General features: G+C 38.0%; 1 protein-coding gene across 19 annotated transcripts in view; it reads left to right on the top strand.

The window, feature by feature from the left end:
- The window catches only part of LOC114274607 (vacuolar protein sorting-associated protein, putative (DUF1162)), a 71,167-nt gene that overhangs the window by 46,961 nt on the left and 2,611 nt on the right, over positions 1–21,595 (top strand). For 4 of the 19 annotated variants that reach the window (XR_014328141.1, XR_014328140.1, XM_028216568.2 and 1 more), the window contains 18 exons: positions 986–1,041; positions 1,145–1,355; positions 13,003–13,398; positions 13,477–13,754; positions 13,930–14,015; positions 14,096–14,191; positions 14,302–14,563; positions 14,655–15,077; positions 15,208–15,304; positions 17,855–18,177; positions 18,889–19,005; positions 19,150–19,317; positions 19,456–19,578; positions 19,673–19,762; positions 19,945–20,051; positions 20,134–20,282; positions 21,251–21,333; positions 21,407–21,502. Coding sequence is in view for 3 of the 19 variants with exons in the window: in XM_028216568.2 (XP_028072369.2) it covers positions 986–1,041; positions 1,145–1,355; positions 13,003–13,398; positions 13,477–13,754; positions 13,930–14,015; positions 14,096–14,191; positions 14,302–14,563; positions 14,655–15,077; positions 15,208–15,304; positions 17,855–18,177; positions 18,889–19,005; positions 19,150–19,317; positions 19,456–19,578; positions 19,673–19,762; positions 19,945–20,051; positions 20,134–20,282; positions 21,251–21,333; positions 21,407–21,502 (3,161 nt within the window). In the remaining 16 variants the exon portion in view is untranslated. Of the gene's footprint in view, positions 1–985; positions 1,042–1,144; positions 1,356–13,002; positions 13,399–13,476; positions 13,755–13,929; positions 14,016–14,095; positions 14,192–14,301; positions 14,564–14,654; positions 15,078–15,207; positions 15,305–17,854; positions 18,178–18,888; positions 19,006–19,123; positions 19,318–19,455; positions 19,579–19,672; positions 19,763–19,944; positions 20,052–20,133; positions 20,283–21,188; positions 21,334–21,390; positions 21,503–21,595 lie in introns of all 19 variants that reach the window. The other 15 variants (XR_014328143.1, XR_014328142.1, XM_028216570.2 and 12 more) reach the window with 7 other exon arrangements.

Genomic DNA, 21,595 nt, shown 5'->3' with positions numbered 1-21,595 from the left:
TATGTTGGAGTTTGTAGAATGATAGTTTGGTAATACTTGAGGGGACAAATTCTAAGTGAACTGGTCCTTGGCTTACTTCGGATGATTGGGACATGATAGTTGTTGAATAAGCAGTGTGGGATGACAAAATTGTAAAGGAGGAAGATAGAAGTTAAAATTGTGGATAGATCAAATGGAACAAGGGTTTTATACTGGCAGACCTGGTTTTAACACAAGGAATCCAACATTAATAACATCTGGTCTGAAGAGAGTATGATTGCTCGGCAACTCATACCTGTGATAGATATCTGTCAGTATCTTGGCTCAACAATTTATGGAAAGAGAATGGAAAAATTCCGAGGTGGTTATCTTGACCATGAAAATAAATTTTTGTTGTAATCTGGGGTGAGTAAAATATATTGTATATCCTAAAACAGAACATTGGTATGTGAGTTCAACCAATATTTGAACATCAAAATAGATAGCTTCTATGTTAAGATAAAGGTGGAATCAATCAAGTTGTGGCTGCTAAGTGCAACTTGGCCTGCAATTGGTTGGGCTTAAATCAGTCAAGAAGCATATATCAAGCTTGGGCACAATCCTTTCATCCGGGGACTTTCCCTGTTTTTGAATTTGGTTTTCTGCACCAAATTCTGAAAAAGAAAAAGAAAAAGAAAAAAAAAAAGAAAGCCCGGTTGAGTCTAGAGAAGTTACATGCAAATAAAGCTGAGGTTAGGCCTTAACTTAGTCTAGCTATCCCAGCAACCCAGACTGATGCACCAGTTGGTAATAGAATTTTTTAGCTGCTTAATCCTTCCGTCATCTGATTCTTATTTTCTGCTAATCAGAATAAAATAAAATAAAAAATAAATAAATTCTGACTCTTTTTTTCTGGTTTCCCACTTCGAATATGATGTAATCTGAATTCTACGCGTGCTTATTTACATTAAAAAAAAAATTCTGAATTCTACCTGTGCTTGACCTTTCCCTTTTCATCCTCGAACAGATTCAAAAACCTATCCTGGGCCATTTCTTGTGGTTGACATCTCAGGAAAAAGTGAGGTATTCTCTCAAATTACAGATTACAGCTTTTGCAATTTCTTGAAGCGTATGAGGAACTGCTGTAATTTAATTAACCCTGTTTCTTTTCTGTAATATGTTGTAGGATGGTTTTTCAATTGTGGTTTCTCCTTTATTGAGAATACACAATGAAACTAAATTTTCTATGGAGGTGTGTATTCGACGGCCTCAACAAGATGCAGACTCTGCATCTGTGGTGCTCAAGACAGGGGATACAATTGATGATTCTGTGGCAGCTTTTGACGCTATAAATTTGTCTGGTGGAATAAAGAAGGCATTGATGTCTTTGAGTGTTGGTATGTGCATTCATTGTATGATTGTGCATACATTCTTTTTCTAGAACCTCCTAGTAGTGTCTTGTCATTGACCTTTAATTGAGATTATCAATTTATTAGAATATTGAAACTTGAGATATCAAATTAAATAGGCAAAATTGGTCAACAAAACATAGAATTAAAGTTTGGGCTCTGTTTGTATTGCATGGCAACGAATTTGGACCTGAAAGTCATTTAGTGTGATCAATGTATGGCTCCTAGAAGTTGGATGTGTAAAATAAAAGTCATGGTTTAATTGCATGGGTTGAAAGGGTTTTGATAACAAATAAACAAGACCTCTGTAATGTTCTATATGTAACCTGTAAGTATTTTGTTGGTCAATATCATCAAAAAGCTTTTGTATCTAGAGGAAAATATTTCTTTTTAATCATAAAAGTGCATGTAATGATAAAAATTGAGGCTAGTGCTTGTAGTGCATTTTTAATGGACGCATTCACTTGCAACTCTCTTCTTTTCTTCTTCTTTTTTATTTATTTATTTTTATTATAATTTTTTTAAATTGACTTCAAAAGAATGGAAAGAATTAGTTGGCTTACCAATCAATGAGGTAGATGCCATGTATATATAATATATTCATGATACAATTTAGGAAATAATATACACAAGGTAAGATTCCTACAATCAAAATAATTTCAATTCTAATTCCTATTCTAATTTTCATATTCAAACATAATATTTTGATTCCTATATTCAACACTCCCCCTCAAGCTGACTTGAAATTATGCAACAAACGCAATTTGTCAATGGAAGACTGGAGCAAAGTTGGTTCTATAGATTTTGTGAACATATTTGCCAACTGCTGAGAAGAAGAGACAAAAGATGGACCTACAATGTCAGTCCAAATCTTTTCTCGAATGAAATATACGTCAACCTCGATATGCTTAGTACGCTTATGAAGCATAGAATCAAAGGATAACATAATGGCATATCTGTTATCACAAAATAAAGAGGAAGGAACAGTTTCCTCAAAACCCAACTCTGCCAGAATAGAGCGAATCCAAAGAATCTCACATGTTTCATGTGCCATAGCCCGGTACTCAACCTCTACAGAAGACCTAGAAACCACTGCCTGTTTCTTAGTTTTACGTGAGCTAAGATGATCACCATAGAAAGTACAGAAGCCATAAGTGAAATGTCGATCAGTCCTAGATCCTGCATACTCTGCATCAGTGAAACAGGAGAGCCCAGATTGGAGACCCACGGTAAAGAACAATTCCAAGCCAGGAGAAGTCTTCAAATACGTCAAAATATGATGAACCGCATCAAGGTGCTCTTTACAAGATGCATGTATGAACTGACTCACAACACTAACTGCAAATGTCAAGTCAGATCTAGTGTTGGTCAAATAAATGAGGTGTCCAACAAGATGCTGATACATGCCTGGGTCATCTAGCAAATCACCAGACTCTGATGTGAGTTTGACATTAGGATCCATAGGAGTAGAAGCAGGTTTACACCCTAACATACCAGTATCTTGAAGCAAGTCAATGGTGTACTTTCTTTAAGACAAGGAGATCCCCTCCCTTGAGTGAGCCATCTCAATTCCCAGAAAATATTTGAGACATCCCAGATCCTTAATATCAAAAGTTTGGCCCAAGTCCTTTTTTACTTGACCAATGCCAACAGAGTCATTACCTGTGAGAATAATATCATCCATATAAACTAACAAGACCATACACTGACCTGCAGAATTCCGGCAAATGAAACAAGTGTGATCGGAATGACACTAAACAAAGCCCATAGATATAATAATAAAACTGAAACAACCAAACCATGCTTGTGGAGATTATTTCAAACCATATAAGGATTTGCGTAACTGGTACACTTTCTCTAAATACTCCCCCTCAGCCCAAAAATTAGGTGGAGGAGCCATGTAAATCGTCTCAAGAAGATCTCCATGGAGAAATGCATGCTTGACATCAAGTTGATGAAGAGGCCAAGAATGAGATGCTGCAAGGGAGATAAGGAGACATACAGAAGTAAGCTTGGTGACGGGGGCAAAGTGGCACCAAAATCCTTGTCAGGAATCTATGTGAAATCTTTGGCCACCAAGTGGGCTTTGTAACGGTCAACTGAGCTATCAGCGAAGTACTTTATGGTGAACACCCATTTGCAACCAACTATGCTTTTCCCAAGAGGTAAATGTAAAAGATCCCAAGTGTGATTTTGTTTTAAGGCCGCCATTTCAGTCTGCATAGCCATTACCCACTTGGGATTTTGAAAGGCCTCAGACACAGAACGAGGAATGGACTCCGACTCAAGCTTGCCAAGAAAAAAAGGATAAGAAGGGAAAACCCTATCATAGGAAAGATACTGGGAAATAGGATGATTAGTATTTCTCAAATAACTCAAACGATTTGGAGGATGTTGATCCTGATGTGAGTTACGACAAGGAGGTGGAGGAGGACCTAAAGAAGAAGAGTTACTTGACCCATAGATCGGAGAGGCGCCAGAGAAGACTAAGTGCGTGGCCAACGGGAGTATACTTGCAATGGGGGAGGAGGTAAAGGTTGAGATGGAGGAAGGGGGACAGCCTTATTCTTAACCTCATCCAAAATGGTCATCGGGCGAATAGTGGAAGTAATAGGAGGAGAAGCCTGCAAAGAAGGGTTAGTACCGAAGAAAGGAAGATTCTCACAAAATGTAACATCCAAAGTGTGGTAAAAGTGATGAGACATGGGATCATAACACCTATACCCTTTGGACATGGAAGAGTATCCTAAAAAGGTACAACAAATAGATTTGTCATCTAACTTTGTGCAAGTGGGGCTCCGATTTGAACAAAATAGGTACACCTAAAGACACGAGGTAAGAGTGGAAACAAAGTGATGGTGGGCATAAGGGTATGAAATGGAATGAGCACAGTAAGGACAACCATATGCCAATAAGACTTGGGAACACCTATATCCCGAAGAAGACATTGGACAACAAACATAATATGACGATTTTTGCATTCAGCAACATCATTTTGTTTAGGGGTCCGAGGACAAGTAAGTTGTTGAAGAATATTGGTTTCATTAAGATGGGAACGAAATGCATTAGAAATATATTTCTCACCATTATTTAGAATGGATAGTCTTAACAACTGTATGAAATTGAGTTTAAACCATCTGTAAAAATTGAACAAAAATTAAAAAGACCTCAGGCTTACGACGAAGTAGATAAACCCAAGTGCACCTAGTGTGATCATCAATAAAAGTCACATAATAGCTGTGACCAGAAAAAGTTATGACAGGGGAAAGGCCCCAGGCATCAGAATGTATAAGATCAAAAGCACTAGGAGCATGAGTCATGAGGGATATAGCTAGTACGGGTATGCTTAGACAACTCACAAACCACACAATGAAACTTAGATTCTTTTCAAGCTTTATTAAATGAAGGAAAAAGTTGACATAAATATTGAAAATTAACTTGACCCATACGAGCGTGCCATAATTCTAAAGTCTGAATATTAAAAATACAAGACATGGAAGCAGGCAAAACAGAGACCTGAAAACTAGCTAAGAAAGAAGAGGAAGGCTCGTCTGGTGGATCCTTAAAGTAGTACAGCCCATCATGCCCATAGCCCTTGTTAAAAACCCTCTTCAAACTCAAGTCCTGTAAAAGGCAAGAAGAGGGTAAAAAGATGACAAGACAATTAAATTGTTTAGCAAGACGACTAAAGGATAAGAGATTATATGCAAAATTTGAAACAGTAAAACAGATGATGAAGTAATGGTAAGGGATAAAGACACTACACCCTTATGACGAATAGAGGATAACAAATCATGAGCAAGACACACAGATTGGACAATAGTAATAAGGATTGGTGAAGAAAGAAAGAAAAACTCACCCGTCATATGAGATCATTAGCCCCAGAATTCAGAACCCATGAGGGACTAGTAGACCGAACATGAAAAGTAGTAGAAGTACCTGTTACAAAGGTGGCAGCAGTGGTAGATGATGGGCCATGAGAACTGACAGTAAGAGATCCAAGTTGAGTCTGAAGCTGACCAATCTAAGTCTGTAACTCCTGTAAATTAGGGAGATGAGGAGATTCAGGAGCAGGTAGCGGAATCCACTAGAGCCGCAGTGCGAGGGGTGCCAGCACCACGAGGGTGAAAGGAACATTGCCTCAACTCAGGATGAAGTTTAAAGTAACGAGCATTAACATGACCAGAAACGCTATAATGATGACAAGTAACTGGACCAGTAGAACCCCGAGAACCAGACTTTGCAACAAGAGCCATTTCATCAAATGAAACTGGAGATAGGGGAGAAGGATTCGGTTGAACCAGACGCCTACAACACTCATCATTATCAATGGTGGCAAAGGCCTCATAGGGAGAGGGCATAGGTGATGTATTTAAAATCTGAGCTCGAAGGGATTTAAACTCAGAGTGTAAACCCATCAGAAACTGACAAGTATGTTGGCGAGCAAGGCATTTGGACACAAGAGAGGCAGCATCTACTGATAACTATTAAGCCAATTCTTCCCAACGGGCCTGAAGGTATCCAAAGATTTCTGACACAAAAAGACCCAAGGCAGATTGGGAAGCACGAGCAACATCCCGATAGAGCTCAAAGATGCGAGCATCGTTTCGAGCATGAGCATACATTTGTGACAAGGCATGCCATAGACCGGGAACTCTGTCACAATAGAGAAACATGTGGTAAATACGATCTTCCATGGAGTTGAACATCCATCCCAAAATAGTACAGTTATCAATATCCCACCGTGCATGGGTAGGATCTATTGCAACAGGCTAGGTAGTGGAAGATAAAAGCGAATGACCTTAAATAGAGTTTAAGGGAGCGGCTCCAGGCAACAAAATTTTTTCCATTCAACACCACACTCCTAATACGATGAACAAGAGTGCGATGAGAGAGAGAAAATCAAAACTAATAGGGACAAGCTTGGTGGGTATATCAGTAAAGGATGGATCAGTCATGGTGGGAGAGGAGGGGCTAAAAAACACACAAAGATAGCAACACAGTTCAATAAAAAATAAGAAGCTAGAAAAAACTCAACGGTTTATCCAAATAGATGCTACCGAATAAACCCGGTAGCCCAAAAGAATAAAAGGACAGATAAAGGGACTTAATACATCAGTCCAGTCGCCCCAAGAAAGGGAAAAAAAATAGCCACGAACCACCTAAAGAGGTAGCCGAAGCACGTAAGACCAGAACCAAGTCTAGTTGATAGCAACTAGAGCCTCGGCAGGGACAAAAAAGGCCTACCGAGGTGAAGACAAAGAAGGAGAGGGGCTGCGGAGGCTGGGTTGATGGTGATGGGTGGTAGATTGAGAAGAAAGAAGGCAGTCGATGGTGATGGGTGGTAGATTGAGAGACGGCTAGGGAGGCTCTAATACCAAAAAGAATGGAAAGAATTATTTAGTTTACCAATCAATGAGGTAGAGGCCATGTATATATAATATATTCATTATACAATTTAAGAAACTATACACAAGGTAAGATTTCTACAATCAAAATAATTCCTATTCTAAGTCCTATCTAATTTCCATATTCCAACTTAATATTTTGATTCCTATATTCAACTTCAACACATGTATTCCCTTCCTTGTTTTTTTATTGTGATTACAATCACTAATTATCATCACCATCGTCATCATAATTCAGTATTTCTGTTATTTTGTGGTGAGTTACAGAATGAAATTTTTAGTCAACGTGTACATGGATGCAGTTGCCTTGATTTGACATGGATACATTATGAAAGACTTTTTTGTTGTTGACAAATACATTATGAAAGACTTGATCGATATAAGAAGTTCTATGTTAGTTATAAAGGAAGAGTGCAGTCCATAGCTAACATATAAAAAGAACAGCAATTGAGGGAGAAATTGAGAAAAAGCCTATTTTAGTCACAAGAAAGCTAAAATACCTATTTTTATGCTAAGATCTACACTGAATATGTATCAAATAATTACTGCAAAACAAAATATACTACTGATTTCAGGTTTGTATTGTTTCATTTATGGTCTGATTTATTTCGTCCAGTAGTTACTGAAATAAAAAGATTAATTTGGATTGTTCAATTGAAGTCATTTTCTTGCTACTATAGTCGTGCAGATGAATAGATGGGCATCATTGTTGCATGACATGGTGTTGTGGAAATGTTTAACCCTTGAAAGAGTTTATTTGAATATCTTTAGTACCATAATTATTTTAAATAGGAAGTTCATTACTTATAGTAATTTTTTGATTAGTTTGTTTTATTAAAAAAGCATCAAAAGGGGAAGCTGCCCATGTACAGAAGGTTGGACCATGATAACCCGTATCGCACCAAAGCCAAAAGTTCTATACGCTCAAAAAAACAAAAAGTCCTATAACTCCTTACGAATGAAGAGAATCTACAAAATTAATGAACTGAGCTAGGCTAGACATAGCCCTCTATCAGACCCAAATATGTAAACAGGTCTGTAAGGCATGTGGCCCAGCCCCCACTTGGAAGTTTTGTTCATTATGTCTAGCCCAATAGTTTGCCTCACTGGTTTGTCCCTTTGGGCTCCAAGTGCAATGGATGATTCCTAAATAGAAGTGTCTTATAAGTCCATCCTTAGACATTGTTCGCATCCAATGTGGGATGCTAACATGTTAGTGTGTTAGCTTTATGTTAGTGGTTTAGACTTTATGTATAGTGCAATGTTAGTGCTTTAGCTTTATGTTAGTGGTTTAGACTTTATGTATAGTGCAATGTTAGTGCTTTAGATTTTCATCATTACAATTTGTAAATCGTCTCCTATATAAGGAGCCCCTAACCATATGAATAAATCAATCTATTCTACCTCTCTATACATTATTCTAACATGGTATCAGAGCTATAGGTTAGCTCTTGGTGATCTTCACCTTCCGGCGGGCGGCAACCTTGCCTTCACCGCCCGCCGGAACCCAACCATGCTTATGCTGCGCCACTCTGATACAAACCTCCAAAGCACATAATTTTCATCTTGGGAATGGTCATCAGCTCTAGCACCACTTCCTTTAGATGAATATTGACCATCATCATCATAAGCACGGTCCCTTTCTCTGTCGGAGCTCCTACCTCTCGAGCTATACTGGTAGTCATCAATGCTTCGACTTCTTCCCTGGTGATCATCATCCCTGTAACCATCTCTGCTATAACGTTCATCGGAATCTCTACCATAGCGATCTCCATCACGACCATACGAGTCCCCATACCTACCATAGCGGTCATCATCCCTATAGCTCCCTTCTCTTTCTCTCCCATAACCATTCCGATCATCATCTCTACTTCCATAACGGCCTTCATTACGATCATCATCATATCGGTCACCATATCCTCCTGAACCTGAATATGAACTTGGCTTGTACATACCACCCATTGATGTGCTGCGAAACTTGTCCCTGTTAGCAGCAGCCTTCTGTCTCACTTCTTGTATTCTTTCTTTATCATTCACTAGAACCACAAGACTCTGAGATTTCTTTCTGACGTTGCTTCCCTGGTCCCTCCCACCAGAATCAATATATTGAAAATCGGACAAGGTCGATATTTGATACACATGTTCCCTGATCTCTCTCTACTCCACAACCGAGCCACCATTACAGCTTTCATGTTCTTCTTAGGCCGAAGGTATTATCCAGCTGGAACACCTCCATCGCCGTTTCATCATCATCAGCAGAGCCTTCCATCATCTCTGCCACCAGCACCGGCACTGTCCCCGCCATCGCCATGTCCGTCGGCGGAACCCTCCAGATTCACACACACGGTTTAGAGAAAGAGAGAGCCTTACACTTCACACCCATTTTTCTTTTATTTATTTAACCCCACACACACCCACCCCACTTCTTCTCTCTCTCTCTGCGCACCTAGTCCAGACCCCATTCTGCTTTCTTGATTCTCTCTCACACACTTTATTTATTTATTTACTCCCTTTCACTTTCTGCTTCCCACCCTCCCCCACTTTCTTTCTTTTATATCTATCTATTATCTCTCTTTTTATTATACTATATTCCCCCACACACTTCTCTTTCACTTTTCCAAAAAAAAAAAAAAAAAAAAAAAAAAAAAAAAGAAAAAAAGAAAAAGAGCAGAAGAAGAAGAGTATTATAGTATGCTATCTTATATTGGCCCTAACCTATCCAGCTGGTTTTGTAAGCGCCAAAGTAAGCATTGGTTTCTAAGTTCTCATGTGGGACCGATTAGCTCGATGTTGATGTTGTTTCTGCAGAAGTGATTCACGTGGGTTTTTGTTGTCTTCCTTTTCCCACGGTTTTGTTATAAAAAAAAAAAAAAACACACACAAAACAAAAACAAAATAAACAAATTCGTTTTATTCATGACCGGATCAACCCCGATCACAATTTTACACACAAAACAACAGCATTCATCGTTACACAAACTCATTTTATTCATGTCGGGGCTCACCCCGATCACCATTTTACACCAAAAAAAAAAAAAACCACAACGGCTTTGTTTTCTTTTCTGCAGACGACCACACCCCGGCATCCCTTCTCTACTCTGCCGCCGGTCTCTTCTTCTTGCCTCCGTCCTAGGCGGCCCTTGCCGGTGTTGCCTCCGTGTTTCCCACTCCACTGGGCACGATCACTCCCCCCTGCTCCTCCATTACAGCATATGGCGGACCTCCAAATCGGAACATCACGGTGGCCTTCCGCTTCAGCTCCTTATTTTCCGCCTTTAGCACACTTATCTCTGCTCGCGCATCCTTATACATGCGCTGGAGCAGAGCCAGTTGGGCGTTTAACTGCTGCACCTCATTTGTCCTACTCTGCAGTCGGTGCGACAGGTTTGTGACCGCAGTCATGGTCTCCACACATGACTTCAATGTATACTGATTTGCTTCAATATCCGTTTGCACCGCCATTTTTTGCTCCATAGACCGCATCGGAAAGTTCAACGGAGCAAAACCCGAGGTGTTTGGTTGAGGTTCACTGGTCACCGCACCAGTTATCTCTCTTGTTGACTCGTTGAGGTCGGGAAAGAGAGTGAGCAGACCACGGGAAGACGAAGCCATTTTCTGGGCAACAGAGTGTTACAGAGTCTCTCTCTCAGCAAAGGAAGAGTTTTTCAGGGAATTTTCAGAAGTTTTTTGTCTGCCTCAGCCTCAGCATCAACCTTGGTTAAATAGCCAAGGCAGCCACGCGCATCATGCGCCGCTCGGCGCTCGACGCCAACCTGGGCACACCTTTTGATGGCACGCCTTTTGATGAATTGGGCACGCCTTTTGATGGCACGCCTTTTGAAAGATTGGGCACACCTTTTGAGGGCACGACTTTTGAGGGCTCGATATCTATATCCATGTATATCTTTTGGGCAGCCTATATACACACTCATACAGTATCTTCTACACCGGTTCGACATGACCCCGTAAACTGTCTGCTACAACGGTCCGACATGACCCCGTAAACTGTCTTCTACACCGGTCCGACATGACCTCGTAAACTGTCTGCTACACCGGTCCGACATGACCCCATAAACTGTCTTCTACATCGGTCTGACACGACCACACAGTGTCTGCTACAACGGTCCGACATGACCCCGTAAACTGTCTTCTACACCGGTCCAACATGACCCCATAAACTGTCTTCTACAACGGTCTGACACGATCATACAGTGTCTCCTATCCCATTTTTAATTTTATTTGTCCGCTTATTTTCCTGTTTTATTACTCTCTCCAAACTCAAGTTGGTTAGTTCCAATCCTCCTTGAGTTTGAGGGGGGCTGTTAGTGTGTTAGCTTTATGTTAGTGGTTTAGACTTTATGTATAGTGCAATGTTAGTGCTTTAGCTTTATGCTAGTGGTTTAGACTTTATGTATAGTGCAATGTTAGTGCTTTAGATTTTCATCATTACAATTTGTAAATCGTCTCCTATATAAGGAGCCCCTAACCATATGAATAAATCAATCTATTCTACCTCTCTATACATTATTCTAACATAACATCTCCACCTCAATGCAGGCACGACCCTGGCTCTGATACCTTGTGAGACGTGTGACCCAGCCCCCATCTGGAAGTATTGTCTTTTATAGCCTAGCCCAACAGTTGGCCTAACGGCTGCCATAAATTAACTTCAAACATAATTACATTTCTCTTAATTGTAATAGGATTGCAAATCCAAATCCAAATCCAAATCCCAGCACACTAGCTTATAATTTTCACTGTATTAAGACTCAAAATTCGCTTAAACTTAATTACACAATGCCCAAGGTGTGCTCCATTTTAAAAAAGTTCCAAATTTGCTCCTTCTCTACTGGGCTTGCTCTACATCATACTGCTTTATTATGCAGTCTACTATGGTTTGTCCACTAGCTGCTCTGCCATAAAGTTCTATTCTACTAAATGCCATTTGCATCATAATTTCATAAGCCTATTTTCAAACAATTTATAGAAGGGTTGGGGCATCTATCCAATATGAAATCTTCATATCCTAAGATATTATCCAATCTCTCATCAAGAACCAGATTTGGGTAGAATTGAGAATACTGATAGGGAGCTGGTAGACTTCAATGAGAGTTAGTGGCTCTCGAAGAATAAGATGATTATCTTGCTAACTGAATGAGCTGTTTGTTAGTCATATAAGCTCTGAGTTGTATACTTGCTGTTGGGAGTCAGCCAGAGTGTGTACGCTGCAAATTTAGTATTACTCCTGTGGAGATTTAGGCAATGGAGTTATGATTTTAATTGCTGATAGCAAATACACTCAAATTGTAATAGATGATAAAAATTCCCAGTTGTAAATACTTGTGATCTAGACACATGCATCAAATATAAATTGGAGGGGATAACGTTTATCCTCTTATAAACTTGAGACAATGCTAAATTTCTGCAATCTTGATTATGGAGCAGTAGCTCCTTTGGACAATGCTTTGATCGCATGTCTGTTGTAAAGGTGTGAAGCGGGATTTTCTTTACCAATCCAAGACCAAACTGAATCAATAAGTGAACTGGATAAATTCCATAAAAGAAATACTTTGTACGAGTGTCCTACCTAATTCAATAATGTCAGTAAGCACTCAAAACAATGCCATATTGCATTTATTTTTTCAGGGTTCACTATACTTTGAGAAAACACTTCCTCTAATCAATTTGTTGGATGCTGCCACTGCTCATATGCTTAGAATTCTTAGTTGGATAGAGGGGATTGTAAGGAAATTTTTTTATTAAGAAATCTACCTGCTGCTTGAGCTTAGATTCCTAGGAGGGAAACTAAAATCTAAGGAGATATGTTTTTTGGATTTCACATAGAAGACTTAAGATTTTGTACAAAGTAGCAAATATTTAAGGTCAGATTAAGTGGAAAAGCTTCAAATTTGTGATTAAAATCTTGACATAGTTTGTGATTACGCTATCTGATATCATCAGCTAAAGCAAAAATCATTACATTGGATTTATTCCATTAATGTAAGACCTTTATTTTCTCTCCATTCAAAGTTCTTACATGCTCTACGTTTGATATATTTTATGCAGTAACTGTCCCTGATATTTCATAGATTAAGTTACATATTCTACTTCTTTTTTTATAAAAAAAAAAAATTCTCTTTTCACTATTGACTAATTAGTCATGCAGTTTTTGCTTCGGGCAGCACAATTATGGGAATGTACTAAATTTTATGGAAACGGATTTGCAGGGAACTTCTCATTGTCTTTTAGACCCGAAATTACAGATGACATGATGAATCCTAAGAAATCACTTTTAGTGGAGTGGTCAGATGATCTTAAAGGTGTAAAGGCTGTTCGTATCGCTGGAGTATTTGATAAATTAAGTTACAAAGTTCGGAAAGCTTTTTCTGTTGAACCAGTGAAATATTCATTCAGTACCACACATTGTTCCCTCAAATATGAAGATGGACGAGTTGCTGATTTACATTTCCTAATTCATAGCATTGTAAGAGATGTACCTGTTATAAAACCAGATAAGGATTCACCTGTTGCGTTACAGGAGCAGAGGGAAATCTTTCTTCTTCCTACTGTTAGGGTCTTCAATTTGTTGCAGGCAGATATTCATGTGCTTTTAACTGATATGGGTAATAGCAGAAATGGTCTAGAATAATATTTTTAATTTATGCAGACTGTTTTCACTTCTAACAATTACCTTGCTGCAGATCCATCTGCTGCTATTGGTTGTGAAAACATTGGAAACCAGGCAACTATTCCTTGTGGGTCAACTGTTGATTTATATGCTAACCCTGCCACAATAAACTTCATTGTTACTATAACTGCATTTAATTCAAGCTGTAAGCCAGTGAATAGTGGTGATTGGGTTAAGAAGTTACAGAAGCAAAAAAATGATGTTCATTATTTGGATATTGATTTGGATTTTGGTGGTGGAAAATATTTTGCTTCCTTGAGATTGTCTCGTGGGCATAGGGGCATACTGGAGGTAACATTCTTACAACTTATGTTTTTTGTCACATAAATATAAACTACAAGATAGGTTTTTAGCCATTTGCAAGATTGCTCTCTGAGTTCTGCACTCATAACAAGAAGTATGTCAGCTACCATAGTTGTGCTTGTTTAACATCAGTTGGAAAAGCTAAATTCTGTATTATTTGCAGGTGGCTATCTTTACGTCATACACTCTGAAAAATGACACCGATTTTCCTTTGTTATGCTTTCCACCCAATCAGAAGCCTCTTTCGAGGTAATCATTTGATCTGACTATGTTGGATTGATTTGTGCAGCTCATTATCTTACTTGTTTCTTGCCATACTTATAACTTAGTATATTCAGGGATGAGGCCGAAAAGCTTGGTTTCAAAATTCCTCCAGAGCTCGGATCATTTTTGCCTCCAAAGTCAACTAAATCGTGGTTCATGAAGTAACATAAGTGCCTTAGCTGACAGTTTCACATTTCCCTATCATATGCCAATGCAATGCTTGATAGGTCCCTATCTAATAGTGGCTAACTTGTATACCTTCTGTTTGCAGATACAACAAGGTGCGCCTGAAGTTGTTGGAAGAGAAAGCATCTGAGGTGCTGTTGGACTTGGATGCCTTTTCAGGACTTGCGGAGATAGGCCTGGAAGTAGAGGAACAATCTGGATTCAAACACGTTGCAAAGTTGGGGGTATCTTTGGGACCAGTTTTGAGTGAAGTAAATGTATCATCACAAATAATATCTATGGTCCCACGATACGTTGTATTCAATGAATCAGAGGAAGCTATTGTTGTCCGACAATGTTATTTGGAGGTTTGTTCTTATTTATCCATTCTGAATGTCCTTTTTCTCTGGATGTGTTATAATATTCTGAAATGTATTCTTGTCATTTCACTTTAAAAAGGATGACATGGAAGGGATTGCTATCAACAGTAAACAGAAAATAGCATTAAAGTTGCGGAGAGGAACTAATAGGGGGGAAATTAGTGTTTTTGAGAAATTTGTCCAAAAGCACAGGAATGTTCATGATGATTCATTGGCATTCATTCAGTTTCAACCAAATAAGGTTGGAATGGGCTGGTCGGGGCCAGTATGTGTGGCTTCACTTGGGCGTTTTTTTCTGAAATTCAGAAGATCCTCAGATTTTTCTGCACAACAATCTAATCAAGTAACTGCACATGGCAACAATCCAACGGAATTTGCATCTGTTCATGTGGTGGAAGAAAGTTCTACTCTTGTTATGCATTTCCACAAGCCACCAAATGTCAATCTGCCATACCGGATTGAGAATAGCTTGCACCAAACATTCATCATCTACTATCAAAAGGTTGTGATTTTGGCCTTCCCCTTCTTATCTAGAGGATAATAATAATAGATGCATAATTTAAATTGTGATATATGTATTGTATATACACACTCATAATTTCCTTCTAAATTGTTATTGGGTGAATTTCCAGGGTTCAGTGGAGCATGAAAATCTAGGTTCTGGGAGTAGTGTTGATTATGTCTGGGATGACTTGACTCTTCCTCGTAGACTGGTTGTCCAAATTAATGGTAGTTACTTCCTTTTGAATTTTTGTTGTATTGTTTACGATAATTTAAGTTCCCAATATGTTTGAATGCTGTTCGTTTGTGATTTTCATGTTGGTCAAACAACCTTAAAAGGAAAAAATCTCAAAGTTGTCTTTTGAAATGACATTGCAATGCTATTATAATCTTGTTTATCTGGTCATTTAAATCTGATACAAAGTCAACGGAAAATATGTAATTAAATATCCAGCATAAGGAAAAGACAAGAAGAAAGAGAGGGGAGAGAAAAAATATATTGAACGGCTAATGAGAGAGACCAAAAATTGGGGTCCTCTCTCCCTTAGACACAAGTTTTTATATCAGTAAGGTTCAAAGTATGAAAATACCCCCCAGGCTACTAACGTGTAAAAGCATAAGATATAACATTCCCCCTCAAGTTTGTGTAAGGATGTCTCTTATGTCTAACTTGCAATCAGTGTGGTGGAAAACCTTAGTACTAAGCTTTTAGTGAATACATTAGTATAGTTGTCTTTTGATCTCACAAAAGACATGAATCAAATCCATATTCAACTTCTCCGTGATGAAGTGTCTGTCAATCTTGATAGGCTGGGTTCTATTATGCTGAACCAGGTTATGAACAGTATTAATGGCAACCTTATTGGCACAATACTACTCATTCACCACCATATACTCCCAGATCTCCCAATAAAATCTGAAGGCACATAAGCTCACAAGTACCATGAGTCAATGTCGTGTACTCTTCCTTTGCACTGGATCTAGCCACCTCTGCTTTCTTCTTGCTTCACCAATATCTCTCTCTACAAAGGTATTGTAGCCCAAGCCTGACCAGTTGACCAGTCATAGCCCATTGGTCTGGCAGTATGGATTTCATTAGTAGAGATTGATGGGCAGTATGGGACGCGTAATTTTTGTTTTTCTTGATGGTCTTCTTGTCTTCCATTTTCTTACGTAATTTTCCTTTCTCCATTATTAATAATTGTCTTTTGTTGCTGATAAAAATAAATAAAAAATCAATGCACAATGAACATGGTCAAACTAGAGTAATGTGTATTTTTCAGGAAAGAACTCAAAGTAGTTTTACTCAACAATCATCAACAAATTAATCTAACTCCTGAGTCATAAAAGACTAGGGTATTATATTAGGAAGGGATCCAAAGAGGTTAGGGTTTGCAAAACCAAGTCTGAAAAACAAAAAGACATGGCCTATTTATGATTTCATTAGGAAAAATGTTTCACACAATTAAAAAAAAGTAATAATGTGCTACTCGAGCTCCGCTTGGGCAGGTATAGAGCAGCCCTCTCTGGATCTCTATTCTGCAGAAAGCTACAACACCCATTCAAGTGCCATTCAAACGATTATTGAGCGTGTTTTGTAGGACTTCTGGTAAAGGACAACCCACTCAACAACCATCAAGCTCCCTTCAAGCAAGGCTCTCAAGATTTGCCAAACAATCTTGCTTTGAATAGTTGTAAACCAAAAGCTCACAGGACTACCTATAGGTTGGTAAAAATGACATTAAAAATAAGTTTCCTAGTCTAATGCAATATGCTCATGCAAATATACCCCGATATAAGATCAAAGCCATAATCAGAGTCTCTGAACTTCTTCAATCTTTGGCACTCGATTGCTCGCAGCTAGGCCATCCTGTACTTGAACCAGAGACCTCGCTCGGGAAGTAAAGCATTGCACCTACAATCCAACCAATTGGAAGAGTACAATACTGTCAATCTTCAATCTAGACACCCTAGCACACATTTTATTACAGAAATTTCCAGCACTCTATATCATGTATCAATGCGTTCCAAAATGTTAAATCACTTTGGTATTGGTGTTTCATGGTAATTATGCCTGGAAACAATCATCATTGTTTAGAGACCAATCCTTTCAGGAGATAAGTTAGTATTAGAGGAGAGAGATATGCTTATTGTTTATTTATTTCTACATTGTACGTATACAAGATTCTTTTTTATTTTGTGCTAACCAGTTAAGAGTCATTATTTTTTCACCAACTAAAGTCACATCTTGAGACTGGTTTCTTCTCTATTTTAGTCCAATTTCTGTGAAGTTGTCCTAAATGAACATGCCTTAGCAAAAGCTACCATTCTATGGATATTTATCCCCCCTAAAAAAAAAAAAGGGCTACCGTTCTATGGATTGTAACAATGTCTTTGCAGTTTATGCCTAAGGTTTTGCATTACATGTGTGCGTGTTATGGGTGAGTTCGTTCATGTGCATGTTTCCATTTTATTTACTTATTTAATCCATTCCAAGAGCTGTACTTCATTTTTTTTGGGTATTGAGGCATCAAATATTTCTATTTATTTTTGTGCACTTTTCTGTTGTGTAATTTTCATGGAAAATTTATAATTATATGCATTTGGTTAAAAACAATTTATTAACTATACTGCCTACTTTTGTGTTTGATGTATTTGTGTCATGTTCTGGTTTATGTTGCGCTCTAATTCCAATAGTCGGCTGATGGTTCAGTGAAATATTTTCTAGAGGTAAATTAAAACTATTTTTTATGACTACATCTAGCTTTCCTCTTGTAGGTATAAATCTGTTACGTGAAATTAACATGGATAAAGTGCGAGCATGGAAACCATTTTATAGAGTCAGCCAACACAGGGGTTTGGGGTTTCGTTTGCCTTCGGATAAAAACCCAGGAGACCAGAAAAAAAGTAGTTTTGGTGAATCAATTGGCTTGCAGTTGGTGAATGTGGGATATGAAGTTTGTGCAGATGGCCCCACACGAGTGTTGCGGTTTTGTGAGTTTTGTGATAGTCACAAACAAGATACACTGTTCCATTCAAGTAAAAAGATACGATTGAAAATCTCCTCTTTTGCACTCAACTTACTTGAACATGCCAAGCAGGTCAGTCTCAATTTGTCAATGCTTATGTTGTTGTGACCACTTCATGCCATTTCATTTCTTATGTTTGGTATCTTTTAAGTTTCTTCTCTACTCCATACAACAAAAAGGATTTTGGGCATCATACTGATTAAACATATATTAGTCACTCTTTGTTTATCCAATTGTTAAACCATCAATTGTCTATTATGGCCTTAGAATTATAATATTTGTTAATGTTTGATCATGAACTGTGACTTGTATACCTATTTTCATATGATTGAAGCTGGTGGCAATAATGTATGTAATGTCTTTGCTTGCCCAATTCTGTATTCTGCTTTCCCGGTTCCAATATTTTTTAACTTCTAAAACTTGCAGTTATTTATCCAAAAAAAAAGAAAAAGAAAAAGAAAAAAAAAAACTTCTAAAACTTGCAGTTGCTCGTACAAATTGATAAAACTTGATGAATTAAAAGGTAGTTCCTGAATTGTGACTTTGTTTTTTGTTTGATGAAGAAAATTAATAGGCGTAATGGATAAGTACCATCTCTTCCAATTTATGTTATAGTGTTCAACTGTCATTTTGTTTGAATTCATACAATGGAGGCCAGGATAGCTAGTTATCTTGCTTTCTAAACTAATTTTACCACTGGCAAATTGAAATTCCAGAGTTGTACCTTTTGATAAAACAAGTTCTTTCAACTAACAGTTTGTGTGATTTTATTATTTGCCGAAGGATGTGGATATGAGTGAGGCATCAGTTTACACACCAATCATAGTTGCCAGGCTTCAAAACATCAATCTAGATTGTATGCTTACTGATAAACAGAATTACAACGAGATCAGGGTGCAGGTAATTTTTTTTTCATGTGCTGGTACATTTTATAATAATTGTGGATCTCTTGTACGGACTTTCAATTTTCTTTGCATAAAAGAATCTGGATGTTCTTGAGTTGGGTCTCTTTCACCAGATTTCCTTCATATTTGCCAAATGTAGTCACTCAGTGTGGATGAGAAGTGGGTTGGAGCTCCTTTCGCAGCAATGCTTCGTAGACATCAACCAGACTATAGCAATGCAACTGATAATATACTCCATGTAGTTGTTGTTCTACTTTCATCCAGTTCCAATGTCAAACAAATTAAATACTCCTCAATTGTTCTTCAGGTAAGAGAAGTAGAACTGTATCTTTTTCGATATGCTCTCCTGAGCTGTTGTTTTCTTCCGCGTTTGATTCTCAAATTTCTGCGTTTAAGAAACTTCATGATGATATGATTTACTGATAGTTGTCAACCACATCCACAGCCACTTGATTTGAATCTTGATGAGGAGACGCTAATGAAGCTTGTTCCATTTTGGAGAACATCCCTCAGTGATTCAAATAGTCAACAGTACTATTTTGATCATTTTGAGATTCACCCAATAAAGGTTTACGCCTTAATTGTGTCAATGTCTTTAATATCTTAATGATTGTGTCCTCCATCACAGTAGTTGGCTTACATGTATTTCTGTGTGTTTGAAGATCATAGCAAGCTTTCTTCCAGGGGATTCGTATTCCAGTTATAGTTCAACGCAGGAAACATTGAGGTCTTTGCTGCATAGTGTGATAAAGGTCTGACAAACAGGACTTGAAATTTATTTTAATGCTTCATAGCTCTATGCCCTCACATGGAATTTGTGTTTGTTGTTATTATATCTCGCCGGCATTACCTGATTCATTCTTCCCCTTATTTTCTTTTGTTCCTTTCTTTTTAAATTTTTTTTGTGCCAACCATCTCACTTCATCTTCTTTAGATCCCTGCCATAAAAAGTACGACTGTAGAGCTCAATGGGGTCTTGGTTACTCATGCTTTGATTACCACACGGGAATTGTTTATCAAATGTGCACAACATTATTCGTGGTAAGAGTTAATTATATTTTTATTTTTTAACTTCTGTACATATGTAATTTTTTCATGTATAAAAAGTGGTTTGGGTTTCTAGGTATGCCATGAGGGCCATCTATATTGCAAAAGGAAGCCCATTGCTTCCGCCAGCTTTTGCTTCTATTTTTGATGACATGGCGTCATCCTCTCTCGATGTCTTTTTTGATCCTTCCAGTGGCCTGATCAATATTCCAGGGCTCACTATAGGTATTTACTCACTCTCTCTCTCTCTCTCTAACATTTTGAAGTTTCTATTCTTGGGGTGATTTGGATTTAGCATGAAAGAATTATACAAGCTCTTTAGTCATATCTATTTTCGTGACATTGATTCTATTCTTCTCACTGGTGCTATTCTTAATATTATTTATTCATTTGCCTTGATAATGATGGCAAATTGGTTGGCAAAGCCATATCACTTTGACATGGCTTGAAAGGGTGCCTGAAAAGGTAATAGACTAGGCCAGTTGTAGCTTTGGCGGTGCTAAATGCTGGATTTAGCATGGTGCTGTTTCATTCGTAACTAGCAATATGGATATCATCATAAATGCTTCTTGTGGCAACTTATATTTCCATTTGTATTTGATACTGAAGTTTTTTTGCTTTATAGTATGTTTTCAGAATGTGGTAATGGATTTCCTTGTCATATCATGAGGACATAATTCCCGTCCTAGACGGCTATGGATTCTATATCATTCGATAATTGGGTATGGTTCTGCTGCAATGCTGCATTAAAGAATGTAGATGCCTAACTTCTACAGACGTCTCAAGTTTAAGTAAAAAATGTTGCCTTCATTATTTTCTTATGATAGTGAGAAAACCTTTTGCACTGGTCCATGTGAAAGTAACTATGCATGAAATTTCAGATGTAGCAGACAAGGAAAGCTTTATCAAAGTAGTCAAGAATATATTCTTTTCTTCTTCTTCTTCTTTTTTTTCCTTGGGGAATGTGCAAGTATATTGTCTTCTGCTAAAATGAATTAAGATAGCTAATTATACTAAAAATGATAACAAGACAGTTATGTAGTCTTCTTTGCTTTATCAGTATGTCTAGCACTTTAGGTATTCATGTCAGATGTGAAACTCCATTGATGCCTGTTTCCTGTGATGCTTTAGTTGCAAACTACTAATGCCCTCGCATTGTAATCCATTGCCGATGCCTGAACTGTCATGGATAGGTACATTCAAACTCATCAGCAAATGTATTGATGGTAAAGGATTTTCTGGGACAAAACGCTATCTTGGTGATTTGGGAAGAACTGTAAGTTTTGTACACTTTTCAATTTTAAGTCTGCTACAGTTGCCATAAATTTTGTAGCCTGCTGGTTGTGCAGATGAAAACAGCTGGGTCAAATATGCTGTTTGCTGCAGTCACTGAAGTATCAGACTCGGTGCTGAAGGGTGCAGAAGCAAGTGGTTTTAATGGAATGGTAAAATTCACCATCATATGAATACCACAGTCTAATTAATAAATGTGAAGGAAACATTTTAACAACTTAAAAAATTTCAGCTTGACAATTTTA

The sequence above is a fragment of the Camellia sinensis genome, chromosome 4 (assembly GCF_055761805.1).
Source record: "Camellia sinensis isolate YWXY chromosome 4, ASM5576180v1, whole genome shotgun sequence".
NCBI classification, from domain to species: domain Eukaryota; kingdom Viridiplantae; phylum Streptophyta; class Magnoliopsida; order Ericales; family Theaceae; genus Camellia; species Camellia sinensis.
The sequence above is the reverse complement of the archived record's forward strand: the minus strand, read 5'-3'. Positions and strand labels throughout refer to the sequence as shown.